The 25705-nt window shown below is 38.2% G+C and overlaps 1 protein-coding gene across 4 annotated transcripts in view; it reads left to right on the top strand.

The window, feature by feature from the left end:
- LYRM4 (LYR motif containing 4) overlaps positions 1–25705 on the top strand; it is a 208880-nt gene that overhangs the window by 42711 nt on the left and 140464 nt on the right. For 3 of the 4 annotated variants that reach the window (XM_074270936.1, XM_074270928.1, XM_074270922.1), the window contains one exon: positions 13416–13536. In XM_074270936.1, the coding sequence (XP_074127037.1) occupies positions 13416–13536 (121 nt within the window). Of the gene's footprint in view, positions 1–13415; positions 13537–13926; positions 25432–25705 lie in introns of those variants that run through there. The other variant, XM_074270945.1, reaches the window with a different exon arrangement.

Here is a 25705-nt window from a genome sequence, read left to right as displayed (position 1 = left end):
CTACTTCACACAAAATTTATGGGAATAAATGATGTAATGCACTGAAAATGTTTTGACCTACTTAGAAGAAAGACACAGTGCAAAGCCAGGGTGGCGGTATAAATATAAATCGTGACACAGATTGGGTTCAAAAGACAACAAAGCATCTGGAATCATAGCAATGATTTCTATAGTCATGGTGTTTGTTATGGCATTCCCTATCATGAATGGTTTTCACATCCCAGAAGATTACAGTGATCAGAGTTAATTGTAGATTTACCTTTGAAAGGTAAAAATGAAGAGCTTCTAAAGGCTTCCAAAACTTGTCCAGCAAATCCAGGAACATAATGAATATGTGTGTCTTACACAAAATTATTTCATCCATGACGGTGCTGAAAAAGTAGGCATTTGTGAGATCTAGAGAGATGTTAACTGGGAGATTGGGTACTTTGGGTAGGTTCACATTAAGTAGATTCATATTGGGTAAGGTACTTGTTAAACTCTTGTGGAAGAAATAGACAAAGAAAAAAATGCCATCACAATGATATTGTAGATGTGGCAGAAGCAGGGAAGAACTGTAACTCAAATGGTTAGATATAAATATAGATATAGATATAATTTTTATTTAAAAATAATATTTGGGGGCAGCTAGGTGGTGCAGTAGATAGAGCACCAGCTTTGAATTCAGGAGGACCCGAGTTCCAATCTGGTCTCAGACACTTAGCACTTCCTAGCTGGGTGACTCTGGGCAAGTCACTTAACCCCAGCCTCAGGGGAAAAATAAATAAATAAAAATATTTGTATATATAAATAAATATTTTTATACATACATATATATCAAGTTCATTGCCATTATCTTTAAATGTAGAAAGTTAAATTGATAAATTGATGAATATTGCCTCATGTCAGTATATATAGTTTCTGAGAAGACAAAGGTAGAGCCACTATATCATTGTTCCTCTCTGCCCTTTCAGAGTCAACATGCCAGCTCTAAAACAGGGGTGGATGACCAGATTATGCCATTCACAATATTTGGAATATAAGGAGGAAACGGCAGCTTCCTGATAGCCTGTCAGGAAAAATACAGACATTCGCATAGTTATAAAAGTATATAGCGTGTATGTATAAAGGAGGACAAGCCCAGCTAAGGGGGAGCAGTCTTTAGGAAAACAATATAGAAATGTTATACAGGCCTCTTCTTCTCTTCTGGAACCCTCAGGGAATGAGGTATTTTGGTTGGTTCAGCTTCCCACATGGACAAGGGTTTGAGCATAGCACCTTTTTGGGGGGAGGAGTGGAAAACTGTTGCGTGCTTTCTTTCCTTTTAAGTAGAAAATACAGAGCATGTAGAAGATGGATCTATTATCTCATCTTTATGGGTGACCTTTCTCCAACTGAAACCAGTTCTTATCCTCTCTGACTCCCGTCTATGAACACTTGCAAATCAGTCATAAAACGCCCCTTTCTCACAGCCCCGGAGGAACGGCCTCCCTGGGATCCTTCTCAGCCCTCACAGACACCACTGTGGGGCCGTCCTTCGTTGCTGGTCCTGCATCAGTGTGATGACACTTCTTATTCCACTTCTCATGCAGTATATCCCTGGCAACTGCCACAGCCCCGTGGTCCTTCCCAGTGACCTGTAGAGATCTTAAGTGTCAGCCTTATCCCCCGAGAAAATAGCAGGATGAAGAGATGGAGCTTTGCAGCACTGAGCAAAATGCAGCACTTCCATTTTTTACATCAAATGGAGTCCTCGTGTGGGATTCTGCTCTCTTTTTATTCTCTAACGACCAGTCTGTAAGGCCTGTGTGTGCATGTGACTAGGGGCCACGTCGGAGCTGCCGGGGTGCAGCACAGGCTGTGGTTTTCCTAAGTCGCCTGCCGACATTGCGTGCTAATGACAGTATCCTCCTGTAGCACCCTTCCCTTCTCTTCAGTTGGATTAGTAGTCAGACAAGTGAGAACTGTGGGTGCCGGTGCTCCCATACGTGCTCTCCACATATGGGAGCACCAGCTTGCTCCTCCTTGGGGGGGAACTTGGAGGGGAGCCTGATTGTCACAGTTATTGGGGGGGGCAGTGGAGAGGTTCTAGAAGAGTTTGACAAGACCCATGTAAGTCAGTGTCTCGCTGATATCAGTACTGAACAGAACTTTGCCATCCAGTTCAGGTCAGCCACCATCGCCTGCCCTGTGCCAGGTGAAGAGCAGGCAGGACAAAATGAAGACAAAATGAAGGCCCTGAAGTTTACTGTCTGTTAAAGAAGAGGGCATTCCTGAAGATGAGGACTGAACGTCGGAATCATCAGATTTAGTTTTAGAAGGGACCTTAGAACTCATTTGGTTAAAAACCTCTTGTTTTACATAGGAGGACACTGAGGTATAATAAGTGTCCCTGTGATTCTGTGACACTGTTCTCCTTGATGTTCTTTACACAATGCTTTTCATCTCCAAACTTTTCATTTTCAGTAAATTCGTCCCCTCATAGCTGGAGTTCTGTCTCTTCAAGCTTCCTTGGTTTCCTTTCACTCACAGATAAAACACCATCTTCTGCAGGAATTCTCTTCCAACTCCCACTCTCTTAATTTTAGTACTTTTCCTCTGTTGATCATCTCCAATTTGAGTTTTGCCTCACTTAAGGATAGGAACTATTTTTTTGCCTTTCTTTATACCCCACCGTGCTTAGCAAAGTGCCTGGCACAGAGTAATCATTCAGTAAATATTAATTGACTCACTGTTAGGTCACACGGCTAAGAAATAGGAGGGCAAAATTTTAAATCAAGTATCTTAAGCAATAAGTATTAAGCATTTGTATGCTAAGTGCTCAATCCAAATCTATAGTTTTCCATTGTATCGTGCTATGTACCTTTCCTTTCCCTTCTTTATATCAAACTTCCATCATTTCATGCTAGAAGTACACCAGCTTTTACTTCATCGTCCTCTTAATTCTCTCCTAAACCTACGTCGGATCGGTAAATAGATATCCAAACTCGCTGGAATTGCGTGTAATCATTTGAGCTGGCGTTAGAGGCCTTTTTCTTCCTGGTTCTTAGCTGTGTTCTGGAGAGATAAAGTATGGAGAGAGAAGGTATAATGAAAAACACCAAACCAAACTACCTTCTTCCCGGTTGTCCTGATGGCTCAGGGTCGCCACTTGTTCCTGACAGAACAGGAAAAGAGGAGGACTGAAGCTCTGTGTTCTGCGGACCGCATTAATTATTTAAACCTGTGAACTCTCCCATCCCTTGTTTCTTCTTCCTCCATTTTAATTCTGGAGATGAATGGTGGCGTTGGAAGAGGGCGAAACCCAAATTGGCCCATTTATCTCCTTGTTAGTGTTAAAGCGGCAAAGAAATTTAAGTCTAATCACTAAAACAGGTACTTCAGTTATTTGTACCTCCAGTAAGATTAATCATTTAAATGTAGATATATACCCATCCCTCATGGTTTATGTCCAGTTAATCGGAAGTCATTCAAAGGACATGTTAGATGGAGTAGTACAATATATTATTGAGTGAATCCATTTGATTTTGAGAGAGAGGCCATAATCTAAAATTCAAATGAAAACCCTTCTAAGACCACAAATTCATTTTAAAGTTCAACATTTTTAGACTGATCCAAAAATCATTTGTTTAGTCCCCATAAGATTCAAAGAAGATGGTTTTATTTGTGCTTACTATTTTCTTATAGCTACTTTTGTTGGTGGATGGGGGAAGGGAGCAGCTAGATTGAAGAGTTTGGATTCAAATCCTCTTAGCCCATTACTCGGTGATTATGGGATATTGAATATTTCACATGATCGCTTTGAAGCTCAGTTTTAATATCTGCAAAATAGTAATAACACTTATTCTGCCTACCGAGTAGATGTGGTTTAAGCATAGAATAAGAAAATGTATGTAAAACACTACATATAGATGATTTGTGGAAATATGTATAGAAGAATTACATATGTTTGACATATATTGCATTACTCCCCATCTAGGAGAAAGGGGATGAGGGAAAAGAAGTGAGAAAAAAACTTTGGAACACAAAGTTTTGCAAAGGTGAATGTTGAAAATGATCTATGTGTATGTTTTAAAAATAAAAAGCTTGGAAAAAACCCTATATATAACTCTGCAGCTATTATTCTCAATCATCAAGACATGAGAGTCTAAATTCTTTGATTCTGCAACCTATGAAAAGACAGAAAACACAGTTGCCCTGGACCACATTCTTATCGGAAGTAGGTGCTTTAGGTAGCTAGAAATCTGGGGAGGTGAGAAGAGAGTGGTTTGTGGGGCAGCTACAAGGGAACTGGCACACTCTGTCAAATTCCAGGTCTGCTTGAGTTTGATTAGTGGTGATAGTTTTGTAGTCTTGTTCTTGCTGTTGTTTTTAAGGGGCAATTTGGGGCGTTACTAATATATAAATAAGCATTTCCAAAACTAAACAAAAAGAAACTAATGGCTCCACAAACCCTTAATCCGTATGACTTAGTGTGTGCAACTGCTAACCTTAGATGATCGGTGGCCTTTGCTCTGATAAATTGGTTTACACAATTAAATCTGTGTTTGTAACAAAATGTCACCAGACTAAAAGTTTAATCAGGATAGATTGGGGTGATTACCAGAAGTTTAATTTCAATTCATTTATAGGTTAAAGGTTTTAAGTGGTTTCTAAATGCTGAATGTAGGATATAAACAGGCATGCCTCTAAGACAATCTATCTGCAAAGTGTGAGGAGAATACTTGACAAGGAGAATAGTAATCACTGGCTCTCCAATAGAGAGAGAATTGTTTGTGTATTTACACACACACACATGTGTATATACACACATGTTACATACACACTTTTTCCCTGTAAGAATATATTTTCTTCTGTGTACCTTCTCAGTAACATGAAAGACTGAATTTTTTATGCCCTATCCTGGAATAACGTCTTGGGCTCACACTAAATGAAATGTGAATGAGAGGTAATTAGACATATAACCACATGAGGAGCAGCAGGAAGAAGAATCATTGTTTCTCAAGTATCCACTAATTGTTGTACTCCATAATCTGCAATATTTTTTGGTATGAGTTAGATATACTTATATGCCCATAAAATTGTTCCTGATGAGGGAAAACAATGTTAAAAAAACAACAACATGGTTTAGATTTATATAAGAAGAAGCAACATTAAAGAAATAAGCTGGGTCAAACTGACCTTGAACTGCTCTTCCAGAATTTTTTCCCTTTACGCTCCTCCATATACTCTACTTTTAAATCAGACTTTTCTATCTGCTTAATATTTTTTTACTTCCCATGCATTGTCTCCCACCTACCTTTGCACAGACATTCTTTTTACCTGTGAATTCTTTAGATCTCAATTCAAATGCCATTTCCTACAAAAACTTTTTCTGATTTCTCCAGTTTCCTAGTATTCTGTTACTCCTCCCAAAATCATGTTTTCATTTGTTTTAAAAGTTTGTAAGCTCATAGGAGGCAAAAAATACTATTTTTTCCCTTGTGTTTCCCCACTTTCTTACACATAGTAGATACTTAATGTTTATTTGAAATTAAAGATATTAAGAAAATCTACATTAACTTGGTTCATACTCTTCCCTTCTCAAAGGGCTATTACAATATGATTTTCTTATCTTTTAATAAGAAAATACATGTAAGATACTGATCACCTCCATCATCCCATCAGTTTCCATATTGAAGATATAACATCCAGCTTATCCATACCAGAGAAAAGAGATGAGCAAGATTCTTGGGACTGATGATATTTTCTTGGGGATTAGTTTAAGATTTGAAGTATACCAATAAATCCTGATTTTTATACACACTCTAATATTATCTAGCGAAATTATTCTCTGGAATTGGTGCTTTACGCAGTGATTATTAAGTGTATGAGTATACACATATACACATGTATGTACAGATGTATGCATGTGTGTTTGTATATGATATATGGGGTGTGTGTGTGTGTGTGTGTGTGTGTGTGTGTGTATTATTGAAGAATGGTCCAGTGGTAGAGCTTTGGAAGAGATCCTTCAATAGGCATGAGTCAGGCCAAGCTGTGTGCAGAATTTGAGAGAAGGAGAAACAAATTCTGGAGTGCTAGAGGCAACAAAAAACAGGTAGAAAGCTAATGTCAGTATTGGTATTTTCTGTGTCTAATCGTCTAATCTGAATACCATAAGGAATTGCAAGAGAGAGCATTGTGGTACAACTAAACTGATGGGACAGGATTTTATCAGGATCTAGAATAGACTTGTGCCTAGGACCATACTCTAAACCTTTTTGCCTATTTAATCTATTAGTTTAAAAAAAAAATAATAACGGATTGCTAGATTGTTAGCAGTTCCTAAGGAAGTTTTATTTATTTGTTTTAAATTTTCATTGGGCGAATTGCTATTAAGAGTCAGTGGGTAAAGAATTTTCTTTGCTGAGACTAAGCACCTTCTTTGCAATTTTGAACTTTGCAACTGTAAGTTTATAATATGTAAAGGATCCATGTAGCCATTCTGTGTCAAAGGGAGGGAAGAGAAGAGGTTAAGAATTTATTTATAAAACACTTTCTATGTGCTAAGTTCTTTAAAATACTGTCTCATTGGAGCCTCTTGGAGGCAGCTATTAGTAATTTGTTTTACAGTTAAGTAAACTGAGACAGACTGAGGTTATATGATTTGCCTAGAGTGGGGAATGGATGGTCACACAACTATTAATGTCTGAGGCCAGATTTGGATTAGGGTTTTCCTGACTATGGTTGAAATGCTCCACCAGCTGTCTCTGGTAGGATTTGAACCCAAATCTTCCTGACTCCTAAATGTGGAAAAGACAGTTTTACAATGGAAATTAGTTGCCATAACAAGAAGACTAAAATAGAACTCCTAGGAGCACTTCTTTATTTGTTTGTTTTTGACTCATGGACCCATTTGGCAGTTTGATAACTCTAGATCATTTTCTTAGAATAAAATACTATTTAAGTCAATAAAATAATGATAGTATCACCAAGGAAACCAAATATATTGTAATAAAAATATAAAGTAACTGTTTTTTCCATCCAACTATATAGACCCTCTGAAATCTATCCATTCACTCCAATTTAAGAACCCCTAGCTTCAAACATACTTCAGTCAGCCAGTTGTGTGAATTCTTTGCCTAGAAGAAAAAGAGAGCAGCCTCCAGGCTATACCAGTTTAGAATATAAGCTCATTGAGAAAACTTTACAAAAGGAAATGGGGGAAGATCATTAACAATATTGCCTTTTAGAACGGCAAAAATCAGTGCAGCCCAAAGTTTATAGACAGCTTCATAGCTTCATAAGAGACTCAATTAAATCAAATGATGCTGAGGACATTTAAGGATGAACAAAGTTAGGAGGACGACAAATTAATGGAAAAAAGTCAGAGATTTGTAAAGGTATTTTCAAGAAACTCTTCCCCATCAGTGATAGTGGAGACACCCCAGTTGACTCTTCATCTCACTGTTCTTAATGTGACACATGAAGAGCTGCAAGTGAAATTTAAGAAACAAAAACAGGGAAATCGGATTTTGCTTCCAGCTCAGGCTGGGCCACACTGGATCCACTTATGGGAGTCCGGCAGGACCTAGGCAGGAGTTGCCCTATTTAAAAGTGGAGATGAGTTGCAGTCTGCGCCTTGGGAAGAAAAATCCACACCAGTTGGCTTATAGATCCATCAGAGTACAGATGAGATTCAGAGAGGCTCCAGGGGCCAGAAAGTCAACAGGAGTTAGATGAGTGTAGTGTAAAAACTCAGTTCCATTCAACAAAAGCAGAAGCTTACCATGGAATGCTAGATTTTCTGCCAGAAGAATTGTCTACAAACCCAGTTATACACTTACTAACCTGTGACCTTGAACCAAGTAACAGCTTCTGGGGGCTTCAGTCTTCTCATCAGCAAAAGAGTGGCTTGAACTCCGTGACCTACAAAGTCCCTTCTAGCTCATAGCTTGGATCCTGTAAACATTTGTTGAATATTTATAGCATACAGGGCCCTATACTGGGTACCCAAAGGAATTGAACCATGGGCTCTGCCCTTTATAAGTTTACAGTAATTGTGTTAGAGAAGACTATTGTGTATAAAAAGTGATGAGAGGGATGTTTCTGGGGGGCGGGGGAGACATGATAAGCCGTATATGATGTGATGCTAAGTGAAGTGAGAAGAACAAGGAGATCATCATGTACAGTAACAGCAACGTTGCAATGATGATCAGCCGTGTCTTTCGTTTCAAGAACATTATCATTCAATTTGCTTTTTGCCTTTTTTGTGGCATAGGTAATATGGAAATATGTTTTGCATGATTTCCCATGTTTTGCTTGCTTTTTCAGTAGATAGGGAAGAGAGCTGGAGAGAGACAAAGAGACACAGAGAGAAAACACCAACCAGAAATAGGCATCATCTGCCTGAAGATTAAAAAAAAAAAAAAAAACAGCCTCATTCAGTGTCTATTACACAATAGATTTTTAAAGATTAAGCTGGAAAGGTGTTATATTTGATCCTAGAAGCAATAGGAAGCAACTGGAGTTGATTGAGTAGGACAGTGTCCTGGTCAGAAATGTGTTCTAGGAAAAAAATGTTTTGGCAACTGTTTAGAATGGTCTGGAAGTAGGAAGAAACTTCAAGCAAATAAACCAACAGTTAAGAGAAATTTTTCACCTGCAATCTCTGAATTTTAAAAACTATTTTTATAATTGTTTCATCATAGCTGATTTGTTTTGCAGTCCCATGCATTGTATTCAAAAACATTTTTCTGAGAAGAGATATATACTTTTACTAGACTGTCCTAGGGTTGGAGGCTATTGCAATAGTCCAGGTGAGAAAATGAAGGCCTGAAGGTTGTGGATATATAAATAGAGAAGAGGAGGCAGCAATGAGGAGAGCAGATGATTTTTCCAAAGAAGTGGGTGTAAAGAAGGAAAGTAATTTTATTTGGAATATAAGCCTAGCTGTTTCGGTGGCTATATCTTGCTTTTGCACATTTGATGGTGGTTGTTATTCTGTTGCCCTTTATGTGTTAATTTTTCATGCCTTATTTCAAACAGCATATGACTCATATTATGATCTTCATAATGCCAGATATTGTGAGCAGCTGGCTGCTATTTTCATTGTGGCATCCGTGAATTTTTCTTTGAAACGTCCCTTTTCAGTGAAATAGTCAAGAGCTGAGGCCTTGAATGCACAGGAAGATAAAGTTTACTTAGGTATTCATACGCATATATAAACACACACACACATTTACAAATATATCTTATAGAAACAGTGGTAGGGGTAAGGAATAGACTGCAATATCTAGAGGACTAGTCCACCCTCCAACACTTGAAGTATGAGGAGATTGGACACAATTCCTCTGAAGTCAGGTTCACCTTTTGGAGAAAGCAGAGAGGAATCCATCTAATCTGACCAATTAGACTGAATAAAAGAAAAGTAAAAGAAAGGCTATTCCCCTAGGGCAAAAGAAAATAATTTATGTTCTGAAGAAGGGTGAGAGGTGTCACTAAAAAGAGTAAAAAAGAAAAAGAAAGTTTCTGCTAATCTGTTCAGGACACATGCAAGAGGCAAATCATAGCTTTAAGGTTTTATTTTGTTGTATTGTTTCTGTCTGACTCTTAATGCCCTCAGTTGGGGTAAAGATACCAATGTGGTTTGCTATTGCCTTCTGTAGCCCATTTTACAGATTAATAAACTGAGACAAACTAGATTAAAGGTCCCACCGAGTCTCACAGCTAGGAAGCGCTCCTGATTGCAGGCCCTATATTTCATTCATTGTGCCACCTAGCTGCCCTTAGGTGTTTATAGATACTGTTAACAGACTGAGCTTCCTAAAGGAGGACCCTTAATCTTGTAACTCCCCAGTTACTGAACATAGTGCATTCCACATGACAGGCATGGAATAAATATTGTTAAATGAATGATGGGTGCCTAGTCTCATCGCCATAGGTAGATTTTAAGTATGGGAACTGGAGGAGGTAAGAGAAAAATGAAAACAACAAACTGAATACTGAGAGCTAGGGAATCGTGCCAGGCTACTGAAACTGAATGTGAATTGTTCAGTGCCTTAAGTTATTTCCATTTTTCTTCAAGTTTGGAAGAGATGAAAAATGTAGAGCTCTACACATCAACTATAGTGCTCCTGTTTTTTCTTCAAAGACATTGCGTGCCTGCCACTGGCTTTATGAGCAGAATGTTTAGAAGTGAACACCAGGGCTTGTTTTTCTTTCTTCCTAGAAGGCCAGTACTGCGTTATGAGGAGAGAATTAAAATGATGGAAATGGGTCTGGCAAGATGCTTCCCTCAGGAGAAATTGTGCCACGTGACAAAATCCACAGATGGTACAAAATTGTAAAACCAATGACTCCCACTCTCCTAGTCCCCCCCAAAGAAAGTATATTTTAAAGAGGAGCAAGGTTTGGGGGGTAATATAGTGTGCCAACATCCATTATCCCCATTCAAGAAGCATTTGTGAAGTTCCTGCTCTGTGCCGGGCATTATGCTAGACTCTGATTGTCCCATGATGAAAGCAGAACTGTCCCCACCTTGAAGGAGCTTGCCTTTATAGAAATATATTAAAAAAAATATATGTAGTACACACAAGAAAAGACAGCAAATGATATGGGGAGGAAAGGCAATGGGAACTGAAGAAGACGATGGAGGGCCTCCTGAAGAAGGTAGAGCTTTAATCAAGTTTTGAAGGAAATGAGTAATTCCATCAGTGGAGGTGAACTCAGAGTGTATTCCAGGGATGGAGGAAAACCAGTAAAAAGTCAGGGAGGTGGGAGTGGGAACATTGTTATAATGTAGGTGGTGAAGTAACAATTCTACAAAGATAGGATGGGACCGCATTTTAAAGAGCTTTCAGTGTCAAACCGAGCAGTTTAAATTTGATCATGGTGGGGCTCCCCTGTAGTTCATCAAATGGAAGGAAAGGGAGTAGAACTTGGGAGAGGGACTGGACCAGCTATATAGAGATTAAACTGATAGAAGCTGTTGTAGAGACCCAATAAGAAAGTATAGAGACCCAACAGTCCAGGACCCTCAGAACCTTGGGATAGACCCACAGTTAAAGGATATGTCAAAAAGAATGAACAAATGAACAGAGGCTTATTTTTAACATGCATGTGCTCTTAGAATGCTAATCAACTTTCCCTGAAACTTTGTTAGGTTATAAGCTACAAAAGTGAAGATGAGCTTATGCTTTAATAAATTCTACTTGCAAGACATCCTCCCATCATAGGTGAATAGGCCTTCCTTTAAGATGCACACCATCTATTGGTACATAGAAGCCATAGTCATTGACATTTCTAGGGTTGGAATTAAGTGCATTTTCATTCCAGTTGGCTGGTTAAAATTGAAGAGCTTTTCTCAGCTTCATCTTACAGATGTGCCAGTTCTTTAGCTACCTTTTTTTTTTTCCTATAGCCAGGTATTTATATTGAGATTTAGATTTGCATTTCCAAATGCAAATAGAGTTGATATTTAAAGAGATAATGGTTTTACTTTGACTTTTGACACATTATCTGAAATTGTTCATAATATAAGTGCTTTAGAGATTACAGAACGTGTTCATCCCAACAGTGCTAAAATTAAGCAGAACAGGTATTACTGGGCTCACACAGTTGTGAGGAACAAATAAGATAGTATTTATAAAGCACTTAGCACTGTATTGGGCCCATAGCAGGCACGTACTCTACAAATGCTAGCATTTCACACCAAAACCCATATCTCTAATTCACTTTTCTATTTAAGACACCATTTTCTAAGCTCATGGTCCTCCTCCACACTTTTTCACTAAACATAGGTAATTTGTTGCAACTGTTATCCATTCTATCTCCCACATCTCCCCCAAATGTTCTCTCTTCTCTCCCCACTCAGCCACTCTCCTAATTTAGGCCCTTTCACCTCTCACATATCTTAATTGGCCTCCCTATTTACCCCACTTTTTTTCCAGACTCCACAGTTACCAAAATTATTCTCCTGAGTCACAGGTCTGACTCAATGTCACGCCCCTCCTCAATAAACTCCAATAACTTCTTTTGTCTCTTTGCAATTTAAAGCTCCATCCTGGCACCACCCAACTTATTCATCCTTACTCCCTTTTCAGTAATCTAAATTCTACCTAGATTGAACTTGCTTTTCCTCACACAATTCTTTTTCCATTTCCCATCTCTATGCTTTTTGCAGAGTTGACTTCTTTCTTCTGCCTCTTAGAGGCCCTGTTTCTACAGAGTTCTGCTCAAATGCTCCCTTCTACATGAGCCTTCTCCTGATCCCCACTACTGCTAGTTGTTCCCCCAAAGTATATATACCTATATGTATGTGTTATTACTCCATATAAAATATTATTTTCTTAGGGCATGACTGTTTTATTTTGGTCCACTTACCCCTCCAGAGTTGTATATACTATCTGATCTACAAATACATATTGATTGATTATTTAAATAAATGATTATTGATTGATTGGTCATATTAAGAGAGCTATATAATTAACTGAAAACTACCCAAACCCATACAATCTGCACATGTGTTTATTTTTCAAAAAGAGTAACTGAATCATAGGATCACAGGATTTAGAGGGAGAAGGATTGTAAAGATCTTTCATCTGGTTAATCTTTATTGTTGTCTTGTAGAGGAAATCGAAAGAAATTCTTTTTATGAAATCACTCCTTTAGAGGAAATCACTTGCAAGATTCTGTTGTGAACTGAACTGAAATCTTGACTTACCTGAGGCAAGGAAGTGAGGAAGAGATGAGCAGGAGACGGAAAGCTCATCTAGGTCTCATATTATCATGAGTCCTCTGCCAAAATTTTAGTGAAAGAATTTGGAAAAATTAATTTCATTTTTCAGTTCCTGCATTTCTTCTGTATGATCATGGCTTACTGGAAAGGCAGAGTACCTTTTGAGACCTCGGTTCTGGTCCTGTCTCTCCTGCTTTGCTCACTGTGTAACTGGATTTACTTCCCAGGAGTACCTCCTGTAAATTGTAAAAATCCAACATCAGGATCACAAAATTCCTTTCCATCAGACCATTCATACTATTCTCTGAAGGGAAAGAGGCCACACCCTCGTGGATAACTTAGACTTAGTCCAGCGGTCATTAGGTCTTTATGTAGAAGTCACGTCAGAGGCCACTTAGCCCAAAATCCTGGTTTTTAGGTGAGAAGAACCCAGGAAGTTAATTGCCTTCTCTGGGAGCTTATCATCTATAGGACAGTGAGATCCTGGCCCCTTTTTATACTTCTATCTTGTGTATTCTCTGGGGAGCACACTGCTTATTGTTAGGTCTGGCTGCACCCTGGTGAAAGACTCATTGTGGATGAATCTTTGGTGGCAAAGTAGGTCATCCATAGGAGGGATCACTGATAAAGGAAACCACTTTAATGCATTTAAAAATCCAGACTGTGACAACCTTTTTTTTTTTTTCTTTTCTTTTTTTCCCTCCCATATGTTTAGAACTTATGCCATCAGAAGGATAAGAGAAGCCTTCAGAGAAAATAAAAATGTAAAGGATTCTGCACAAATACAAATTCTAGTGAATAAAGCCAAAAGAAACCTAGAAATAATTCAACGACAGGTAAGATGCACATTTTGCTTCATTAATCTGTGAGGTTATTGGCTTGAATACTTGCTCTACCAATGTAGACTGGGACTTGTTAAAGTCTTAGCAGCTTGTGTAATTATTATCTATGTCCTTACATGTATTGTATCCTTCAAGGAGGATCCACCCAAATCACTTTCTCTATTTCTTTTATTATCTTGTGAGTCCCAGGATAGTACTTGAATTGCTTGTGACTGGCCTACTTCTTTTTCAATCCATAAATACCTTTGATGGTGTTTTTAATGCAATTTTTCAGTGCTGTCATTGTTGATAATATGCTACATTCTACCTTTATCTACTATTGTCTCTTGATGGAAAGATCTATCAAACATTTACTCCCTCTCTCTTTTTCTTTTTTAAATTTAGAACATCATATCATTTTTCCTTCCTTCTGCATATGTGAATTGAGTCATAAATGTGAATTGAGTCTCATTGAGTCATAAAATCCCACCCCTGTTACTCATTTACAGTAGAAGAAAACAGATGGAAATTATGAGGTCAAAGCAATCTACAATAAAACATCAGGTACCCAGAATCCTTGGAGAACAGTTTGGTAGCATAACAGTTTTCCATGTACTTATCTGGTAGTCCTTTACATCCTAAATTTTCATTGTAAGCAAGGGTTTCTAATGAAATTTTTAAAAACGTGTTAAAAGTATTTTCCTGCTTTCTTAGATAACAGTTTACATTATGTAACCTTTCCTTATGGTCAATATCATCCGTATAACTACCAGTTATATGATCTTCGGCAGATGGAGATAATGTGGCACATGGTACCAAATGAACTGTGGCTCTGAAACTTGATTTTCTTAAAGAAGTCCTTTTTCTGAACGTGAATTTTGCTTTTGTATATCTTTCTTATGAAAGTAGAGCAAATCCATAAACTCTCAGGCAAAATAATGAAATTGCCTGTCTGTAACATTAATTAGGGAATGAAAGACTAATGCAGGCTTCTCCCAAGTGGTTCTTTCACCCTCTGAGATATGTTCTAAGACTGCTGTCATTAATGTCCATTTGTTAGTTTGCACCAATATAAAAAACTGATTGGGATGACAGCTGCTTAGTATTCAACAGGTACTTCATCAGTTTGATCCAGTCTTCTCTCTCATTTACATCTTTTAGGAAGAGGGGAATAAATAGAATGAGATGAAAGTGAAGAATCTGATCATTAATTGATAATTAATTATCATTAATAAAGGCTTACTCCAAAACCAAGAAATTTCTCATAAGAAAAAAAAATTATAATTCTCTTGGAATGATAGCAGGTTACCATTTCCCTTACGTTCACTTTAATTTGTCACTTTCAAAAGAATTCTAAGCATCATCACCAACAAAATACGCATTTGATCTCTGTAAAGCTAGGGACTTTCTGTAAATACCTCCTTTTTGAACTGTTTTAATATAAGGAAGATGAAGCACAGATAATTAAAGCCATGAATGACCTAAATCTTTGTTGCTTGGCTTTGGAATACAGCGAGAAATCTCGACATTCCATCATGGATAAACAATGAGAGAAGTCCATGCTAGAATGAGTCCAGCTTCACTGGTGCCCCTAAAGACACAAGTAACCTCAGGAAAATAAAGTCCCACTTTTAAGAAATAAGGTGAGGTGGGCATTCTCGTGTGTTTAACCTCAAAAGAATTGAATTAGAGTCAAGTCAGACTTCTAATCATGGTGGGTGATTTGCCTTTAGCTTTTATTCTCTTTAGCTACTCTTGATATGATTATTCTCTTTTAAAAAAATCTATCAAAATTGCTATCATAGAAACTCCACTAGTTTGTTATAATTCTGTTACTTCCCTTCTCACATGATTTGTAAGTATTTTTGGCATAAATAAATTTGATGTGTGTTTGTATGCCACTGTTATAAATAAATAGGCTATAAAATTTAGTCAATATATTAGAATTGGGAACAGAAAGTATGAAATTATGAAAGTGGCAAGATTGTAATCTTTGTGACCATAAGCAAATATTTTTGCTACTCTGGGTCTCAGTTTTATACTGAGGGGGGATTGATCCAGATTATATCTAAAACACTTTCTAGCTCTAACTTTCTTGCTATGACTTTTATTTAATTTGTTATCACTTCTTTTTCAGTGATATTGGGGGAGGGGGAATTATGACTTTAATTTTCCCCATGACGATAGAACAACAGAACAATAGAACAAAATTTATTTCATAGAGGAATTCAGGATTAATATTTACAAAAGAAATAAAGTTTACCAAGCACTTTGAGGTCTTTGGGAGCTTTGTTCTCTGGAACCTTTATTTCTGGTTTGGGGAAAGAGAGGGAAAAAACTTGAGAAGACTTCTTCTAATGCTTTTGCATTGTAAGATTTCCAGATGATCCTTGAATGGTTTCCCTAGTACATCAAACAGTTAGTGTTTGATAATGTTTCTGTATCAAAATTAAGAACAAATTTATAATTTGCTAGCTAAGCACAAACAGGAAAAGTTTTGTGTGGTAGTAGATAAATACAGATGGAAGTACTGAACTGGATGTACTCTAGTCCTGGTTCATCTCAGGACTCATTCCTCTGGAACCCCACTTATACTCATATGTTCACAGTCCATGAAAAAAGACAATCAGTTTTACATAATTGACTGTTTTCTGCCATCTTTGCTATTTGTTCACAAGCTAACATTTTTTAATTGAGTAATTCAAATACTGAGTGCATCTGACATTAAAATTTGAACTGCATTTTAAAAGCAGCTAAAAACAGACCTTATGTAAAACATTAAAACATAAAAGCAATGAAGCAGATATTGCATGTAGGGGGCATTTTTGTTGACTTTTTGTTTTCAGTATATTCGTAGTTCATCTTTAAATTTCTTCTTGTGGCATAATCTGTAAAAGTGAAGTAATATACCCCAATTCAGTAGTGCTTTCTGGAGCCTCAGAAATCAATACATGCTAATTTATGGTTTAGCTTTAAAAGTGACCATTGAAAAGTAATGTCCCTAAATAACTATTTGAATGTGCTAGTGGGAAATGAGAAACTAGTGACTAATGACTGTCATCACTTGTCATTCCATGTAGTATCTACCTTAAAAGCCATAACTAGTGCTTATAAGTTGATAAGGGAGAAATAGAATTGCTTATCCACAGTCCTTTCATTCCAGTCAAATAATTGAATTGTTCCCTTTTGAAAAGTAATAAGATGAGCACTTCTTCCTCTTCTTTACAAGGGTAGATGACTATGAATGCGAAATGTTGCATGTGATATCAGACTTATTCATTAGTTTTGCTGAACTGTTTTTCTGTTTTTCCTAATCTTTATTATTAAGGATGACTCTGTGAAGGGAGGAGTGGAAAATGTACAATGAGAAATGTAGGTGATATAAAAACAAAAGATAAAAATAAAAATTATTTTTAAAAATGACATGACAATCTACCACATTCTCTGCCTGCCCCATTGAGCAATATTTTCCTGCATCATATCCCATACCAATGTATATATATAATTTAAGCATTGTTTCTAGTAGATTCTAAGAATTTCTCAAATTTATTGGTTAGGACAATCCAATAAAAGAAAGGAAATCAGCTCCTGGTGAGCATTCAAATTCAAAGATTCAGAGTCATCAGTTGAGAACATTTTCAAAGTCTTCTTCAGTAATGAGACTTAAGGCTCTAAGCAGTTTTACATACATATTTACTATACATTTACTTTGGGCAAATCACTACCTTTCTAACCTTAAGTTTCCTCCTCTGCAAAATGAGGGAATGAGTGGCTACAATGAGAGAAATGAAAAAAAATCATCTGATCTGGATGAACTAAAACTGAATAACAGAGAGCAATGTAGTGAGTGTCAAGCCCACATTGATTGAATCAATGAGGAGCATTAAAAAACAGGATCAATGTATTGTATTGTGTGATAGAAAATTATATGACAGAAAGAAAAAACATGAGGTAGCCATGTGGCAAAAGCAGGGGATGACAGGTAGTACCACTTATACCTTTGTAATGTCAGGAGAAAGAGAAAAAAGCTTCCAATGTGTTTAGGTGTAACCTTTGTAGAGTACTTATTTACCAAGATGATCAGGCATGGATCTTCATTTTTCAAGGGAATTAATGGATCCTTGAGCTCATAGAACTATGTAAATGTTTTAGGGAAAAGAGCTATTAAGTCCATATTTTCCTTCCTGTTCTCTATTAGAGACCTTGCTTCATTGGATTTAAGTAGATTTCAGTAGAGTCCCCATTGACAATTGAAGAAGAGGTTTGGCCCTTAGTTTCTTCTCCTGTGGCAAAGTGGTAAAGGAAATAGGTTGTCCTATGACAATCACAAGAAGGTGTCTCTCTCTCTCTCTCTCTCTCTCTCTCTCTCTCTCTCTCTCTCTCTCTCTCTCTCTCTCTCTCTCTCTGTCTCTCTCTCTCTCTCTCTCTCTCTCTCTCTCTCTCTCTCTCTCTGTCTCTGTCTCTGTCTCTGTCTCTGTCTCTGTCTCTGTCTCTCTCTCTGTCTCTGTCTCTGTCTCTGTCTCTCTGTCTCTCTCTCTGTCTGTCTCTCTGTCTCTCTCTCTCTTTCTCTGTCTCTCTCTCTCTCTCTGTCTCTCTCTCTGTCTCTGTGTCTCTGTCTCTGTCTCTCTCTCTCTCTCTCTCTCTCTGTCTCTGTCTCTGTCTCTCTCTCTCTGTCTCTCTCTCTGTCTCTGTCTCTGTCTCTCTCTCTCTGTCTCTCTCTCTCTCAGTCATGGTTGGCAAGATTCTTTCCAGAGTCCTCCTTAATAGACTGATCCTTCACCTGGAAAAGGGCCTTCTATCCAAAAGCCAGTGTGGCTTGAGAAAGGGCCAAAGGCTCTTCCAGAAAGAGCAAACCTCATATCATGATGTTCCAGGACAAATGCCAAGAGCACAACAGAGGTGTGTACACATAGGTTCTCAACTGATGACTCTGAATCTTTGAATTTGAATGCTCACCAGGAACTGATTTCCTTTCTTTTACTGGATTGTCCTAACCAACATAGGTCAGTCTGACCCAAGTCTTTGATACTGTCAGCATGAGGCTGCTTGTGGAATAGTATGGGAAAATTTGCTGTTTGCATAAATTTATCAGTATTGTACATCAGTTTCATGATGGTTTGCTTGCATGGGTTTTGGATAATGGATAATGCTCTTTTACTTTCCTGCTCACCATGTGCTTACCCCCATGCTTTTTTAGCATTTTTAGCATGACAACACTATTGTCAGATACCTTTAATGAAAAGGAAAATGACACTGTCAGTAATTATTTAACTTGAAAAAGCTACAAGCCACAATTAGAGATAGAGTTGGTATTTTAAAAAAAAAAAATTATTCACAGGTGACTGTGTACTCAATGCAGTCTCTGAGGCTGATATGTACAAAATATGGGTCATTTCTCTGCCACGTGTGCAAATTTTGGCCTAACAATTACCATTAAGAAAACACAGGTTCTCCAGCAGCCAGCAGCACACTAGTCATAAGCATTGTCTACACCAAAGAAGAAATTTTGAGTGTTGTGGATAAATTCACTTATTGTGGGCAGTATACTTTCCAGGGATGTACACATAGATGATTGTTAGGTTCTTACTAAGTGCTAATGAGAAAATGAGATATTGGGTTTTTACTAAGTGCTAAGTTGGTACTTAACAATTTTCTAGTTCCAGCCATGACTGGGAGTTTGACTTGTGAATTCCTGGGGAAGAGCTTGCGTGCTTGGGAGGAGCAAGTTCATTGGTTGAAGTAATTCTTCCCAGAAGCCCTTGCATTATCCCACGCCCATTCTCTGGGAGGATAAAGAGGGCAGCTCTGGAGGAAAAAGGGAGTCTCTGCTCTAGACCAGACTTGAGGCGGCTCTCTGCAGGAAGGGAAATCACTTCTCTGGACCAGAGTTAATGGCAACTGTGTGGAGACCACGGTTCTCTACAGGAAGAAGAATCTGTCCGAGAGATTTGAGTTGACACAGCAGTCTCCTCCCAGAGAGCGATCAGCAGCTTCTGGAGACAACAGCACGTTATAGATGATGAAGTTAATGTATGCATTGTCAGACTTAGTTCAGTATTTGGGAAACTAAAGAAAAGTATGGGAAAGATGAGGTAATAGGTTGCCTAGCAAACCAAAAGTCTGAGCCATTGTGCTGATCTCATTATTATGTGTCTCTGAAACTGAACAGCATACCAGAGCCATGCCAGGAAACTGAATCACTTCCCTTTGAATTATCCTAGAAAGATTCTGAATACCACCCAGTAGAATAAGCTGCCGACACTGAGGTCCTTTCTCAAGCTGAACTGCCAAACATTCAAATGCTCCTGCAATAAGTGCAACTCCAGTGGGCTGCCCATATTGAATTCCAAATGTATGTTTGCCTAAAAGAACTGACACAAGACAGGCGCTCACCTGGAGGCCAGAAGTGATAAAAGGACATTCTTGGGATCAGTTAGTTGTATGAGGTGCTGGCAAAGGAATACCCAGCATGGCACACCCACATCACAGATGGCACTGCGCTCAATAAGCAAAGCAGAACAGTGGTGCAAAAGATTCCTGAGATGTGCAGATTTAGGACCTCTCTACTCCAGAAGTTCACGGGGACTATTTGTGGGCAGTCTGTGGTAGTACCTGCTAAGCTCATGTTGGTCTGATCAGTCATAGTCAGACACACTGTACCTTGACTCCAACATAGTGATGTCATTTTGGTCCTCTTCAAGAATAAAGGACCCTGTAGCTCATCCCTCTACCAGAAGCCAGGCCAGGAAAGAAAATTCACTTGGTAATGTTTTCCAGTGTTGTTTTCTTCCCATTTATATAAAGTGCCCAAGCACATCAACCTCCCATTAGTCCCAATTTCTTCAAGGAGGATAAAGTAGCACTTGGAAAGGAAGTCACTCTTCATTGGTTCTCAGGTTCCTCATCTGTAAAAATTAGGGTCTGTGTTGGGTGATCTTCCTGGCTCTGATCTTCCATCTTTTCCAACATTTCATTGCTTTCCTTGACCCTGCCTCATTTCTGTCTTCTCTATCACCTCTCTCTTGATAAAATCTAAAAGAGAAAAAAAAAAAATCAGGAAGAACAAACCAAAAAAATTCATTTCTCTAACTAATAAAGTAAAAGTACATTGGACTGAGCATCAGAAGACCTGAATTCAGGGTCTCATTTTGACATTTTCTAGCAGTATTCCAGGTGTGAATCATTTAACATTTGTAAACATTAGTTTTCTCATTTGGAAAATGAGGGTAACAATACTGTCACTTTTCACATCAGGTGGTTGTCATCAGGAAGGCACTTTTTAAGATTCCAAAATGTTAGTACCAATGTTATTGTTGATTAGGAAAGTAATGTGATACAGTGGAAAGAACTGTGACTCCAAAGACAGAGGCCCTGCCTTCAAACCCCCTTCTGACTTACTTGCCTACCTGACTTACTTAACCTGGGTTGCCCTTTCATTTTTTTTTTTTTTTAATACTGGGAAGTAGGGAAGAAGACTACATCAGGTGGCCTCTCAGGTCCCTTCCATTTCTAGATTGCTGATCCTATGAGTTTTCATTTCTTTACTTAGTAGATGTGTTCCTAAAAGTTAATTTTTTAAAAATTATGCTGTATTTAGGGTAATTCACTTTTCAGAGAAATTATTTGTAAACATTGCTCCACAAAGTGAATATTTATTCCCTAGTCTATTTGTTATGTAAATTTTGATTTTTCTAAATCAGATTAACTCAAAGTCATTTATTCCTGTATGTGTTTACATACTCTATTTCATCTCTTTCTAAATGCAGACATATCTCACAGGTCCACTTTGTGGATTATCTTTGGTCCAGTTTCATCACTAAGCTTACTTGCCTCATTTTGCCCAATAACAGTTCCCTCACTTCGTCCTCTTACTGCCCACTCATTATGTGCTCAGAGAATTGAGACTGGTGTTCATATACCCTAAAATAGTTTGTGGATTTAAAAAATCATAGAATGAAAAATTGGAAAGGATCCCAGAGTCATCTATTCTAATTTCTACCCAAAACACAAATCCCCTCAATAGCAGCAAATGGAATGTTCTGGCAGCTAGATAGTCAGTAGAGTGTTAGACTTGAAGACAGGGAGACTTGAATCGAAATCCTTCCTCAGGTACTAACTCTGTGGTCCAGAGCAAGTCATTTAAGTTCTTTGTCTTATTTTCCTCATCTTTAGGATGGACTTAGAACATAGTTGTGAAGATTATCCTTTGCAAACCTTAAAGCACAATGATGCACAAATGATGTCATGTTGGATAAGCTCTCAGTATCAGCCATTGTCTAACCCTCAACTCTCCCAAACTCCCAAAACAAATAATCAACAATTAGCCCTGAGTTCTTAAAGTCCAAAGTGAGAACAGCAAAGGGAATGCCTGGAAGATAGGCAGAAATCAGTAGAGGCCTTTGCCACATCGTTCCTTCTTGAGAACATTTGTCCCTCCAACTCCTCATCTGCTCTGGGAAATAGGTGTAGAAATTCCTTCCATCAGCACTCTTACCACTTACATACCTAGAATGGTTCAGATTAGATCAAAGGATCGATTTGCATATATTATACCAGATGAAAAAGAAACATCACCGAATAAAGAGGTTATCTATTTAAGTACTCTGTCTTGGACCTGGAAAAAATGGCTCTCGAGAGAAAGCAGCATAAATTTTTATACAGCCACAAAAATTTCCTCTTAAACTGAATTCCATATCTCTCAGTTCTATGTGGTCTTGAGCTTTAGGGGAACAAATACCTGCAGTATCATTGGAAGAAACAGGAAATCTGGGAAATGTTCAATTTTGTGTCCTGGCTGGCATTGGCTCTTTAAAATAGGCACTTTCTAGTCAGTATCCTCAGCTGCTGAAAACAGGCTTTGTTGGAAGAATCAAAACTAGCTTTCTTACATTGAGCTTTGATCAGAATTTAAAGAAAATTGCAAAGTCTGAAGCAGTCTCCATCCCAACATTTAGCATTTCTGTGAAATGCTTCAAATGGTTGGGGATCTTTCACTTGATAAGCTTTGTGTAAATCGAGTAAACTTCTATTCTCATCCTTTCAGGGCATAGTCTCCGGGTTCTCAAGTAGAGCACAAGTTCTAGTAGGCCCCTGGAGATATGAATAATCCACTTTTACGAATTCAAAATGCTTTTCTCTCCCTTCCCCCCACTGTCCATGAAGATTAGGATGTGGCAGTTGAAACATTACTACTCTCCACTTGACAGGTGAAGAAACTGAATCTGAGAGAAGTAAAATGACTTATTTAAGGCCACACTGCCTTTCCTGTGTCAGGCTTTCAGTGTTTCTGTGCTCTCATAAATAGGAAAACTCGCTCCACTAGGCCAGTTTAATAGCTTTTCTTTGTCCTCTCTATTTTGGAAGTTGTCAGCAAGCATGTATGAAGCACTTAATGTGTACCAAGCCCTGTGACTAAGCACTGGGAATAGGAAAAAAGACAAAAACAGTTCCAGACAGACAGCAGGAAAATAACTGTCTAGAAATAAGGTGTATACAGGGTAAGATGGAAAGAATCTCAGAGGCTAGGCTTGCCCACATTGTTGTGTAAATCCTCCAATGCCCAACATGCTAGAGACCTTTCTCTGGTAATTTTTAATAGTTCATAGGTACCTGTATGACTCTCCGGCTGGCTGGTCATATAAAGCTTAAAGTATTAAGCATCCTCCCAGTGCAAGACCAGCTCAGCAGAAGACACAGAGCCCATCATCTAGGCTCCCCAGGCATGCACATTAGTTTTGGTCACAGTGACTTATTCAGTTTTCTCTTGTAGTGGAGTTGTGGTCTGTGGTGGTCGATGAAATCACAAATCTGTTCAAAGTATTCCAGTTAAAAATCAACAGATGCTATGTTCACTTCTTTTTTCTGTTTTTTTTTTCTCTCCCATGGTTTTTTCCTTTTTACTCTGATTTTTCTCTCCCAACATGATTCATAAAGTAATATATATTAAAATAAAATTAAAAATAAATTACTAGAAAAAAATAAAAATATTCTAGTTGTCATTTTAAGAAAAAACTATTTTTAAAATTAGCTTTTTATTTTCAAAATACATGCAAAGATAGTTTTCACCATTCGTCCTTGCAAACCTTGTGTTCCAAATTTTTCTCCCTCCCTTCCCCTCGCCCCCCTCTCTTAGACAGCATGTAATCCAATATAGGTTAAACATGTGCATTTTTCTAAGCATATTTCCCCATTTGTCAATGCTGCACAAGAAAAATCAGATTAAAAAAAAAAAGAAAAAAAGCAAGCAAGTAACAACATCAAAAGGTGAAAAATATGTGTTGTGATCCACATTCAGTCCCCATGGTCTCTCTCTGAGTGCAAATGGTTCTCTGCATCATAAGTCTGTTGAATCAGCTGGAATCACCTCATGAAAAGAACCAGAGTAGATCATCACGTAGTCTTCTTGTTGCTCTGTATAATGTTCTCTTGTTTTTACTCATTTCACTTAGCATCAGTTAAGAAACACTATTACGTACATACCTTCAGGCACATAAAGAACCTAGAAAAGGAGCAGGGCTGCTACTTTCTCTTCTGAGTTTCCTTTGAAGTTATTAGTTTAAGAGAAAGGAGATCAGTTAGATGCTCTCATGTTCCCTCCTTTCTGCTCAATCAGGGCTTCTTTGTTACTGTGAAATTTAACTTGGTACTTAAAGATGAGAGACAGAGGGCAAAGTTTGTCTGTCTTGGTGAGGAAGGACTGAACACCTGTTCTTTATCTGGTATTCTTTATGAAGTGGCAGAATAAAATCTCCAAGCACCAAGTTTGTGCCCACAGTCTTGTCAGCAATTGCCCTAGCCGTAGTCCAAACTACTTAGCAGGACTGGCTTTGAAGAACAGACATGTATTAAGACATTCATTTATTGAGGGTCTGCTGTGTACAAAAGCTCTGTCCTAGGAGCAGGAATAGAGGTGGGGATGACAGGGGAGGAAATGCAAGGTTTAGATAAGACAGGCCTGGCTCCCTTGGAGTCCAGTTGTAGGACAGGACAGTGATAATGAGCCCTGTTATATGTTAGGTGCAGACCCAAAAGTACTTGGTAAGGTTCTACTAGAACCAGGGCAATGGTAAAGTAGAAAATAACAAATAGGAGGTGGACAGAAGAAAGTTCCTGAGGTATGGTCAAACGTGAGTTCAAAGTGTTGAATGTCAGCAATGATTTCTGATGATTCTGGGCAACAGATGGGGCAGAGGGTGGGGGTGAACCCTTTTGAGCAAATGGCCCTGCTTGCCAGAACAGAGCAGCTGAGGTTGCAGACCCGGACAGACATGGGGGAGAGCCATGTCCAGCTGAGTTTCACCATAGGAATTACCATGAGGAGAGCTGCCTTATCTTGATATGAGAAGTTCAGACTTCAGAGACAGTTGGGACAAGTTTTACCGATTTTAGGACAGAAGGAAAAACTTCTGTTTCTTTTATGGTTTTTTTTTATTTCTGTCTGAGGGCAGCTTGGGTGGTACAGTGTTTAGCCCGGGCCTGGAGTCAGAAATATGAGTTTTCTCCAATTCAAATCTGACCTCAGACACAACCTCACTGTGAGACCCTGAGCAAGTCACTTCACCCTGTTTGCCTCAGTTTCCTTATGTGTAAAATGAGCTGGAGAAGGAAATGGCCAACCACTGTAGTATCTTTGCCAAGAAAACCTAAATAGGGTCATGAAGAGTAGGACATGACTGAAAATAACTAAACATTTTTTTCTAAATGTTCATGTGAACCAGAGATTTAATTTCTTTAAAAATACAAACAGGAGCAGCTAGGTGGCACATTAGATAGAGTACTGAAGTCAGGAAGACCTGAGTTCAAATCTGGCCTCAGATACTTAACACTTCCTAGCTGTGTGACCCTGGGCAAGTCACTTAATCTCCATTGCCTTACCAAAAAAAAAAAAAAAAAAAAAAAAAATACAAACAATTCACTCACTTCAAAAAATTTCCTTCAAGTGGTCTAGCTGTACCTAATTTATTTATTTTATTTTTATAATATTATCCCTTGTATTCATTTTTCCAAATTATCCCCCCCTCCCTCCACTCCCTCCCCCTGATGACAGGTAATCCCATACATTTTACATGTGTTACAGTATAACCTAGATACAATATATGTGTGTAAATACCATTTTCTTGTTGCACATTAATTATTAGCTTCCGAAGGTATAAGTAACCTGGGTAGATAGACAGTACTGCTAACA

This window comes from Sminthopsis crassicaudata, chromosome 1 (assembly GCF_048593235.1).
Source record: "Sminthopsis crassicaudata isolate SCR6 chromosome 1, ASM4859323v1, whole genome shotgun sequence".
Taxonomy (NCBI): Eukaryota; Metazoa; Chordata; class Mammalia; order Dasyuromorphia; family Dasyuridae; genus Sminthopsis; species Sminthopsis crassicaudata.
Note: the sequence above shows the minus strand (reverse complement) of the source record. Positions and strands in the feature narration are given on the sequence as shown.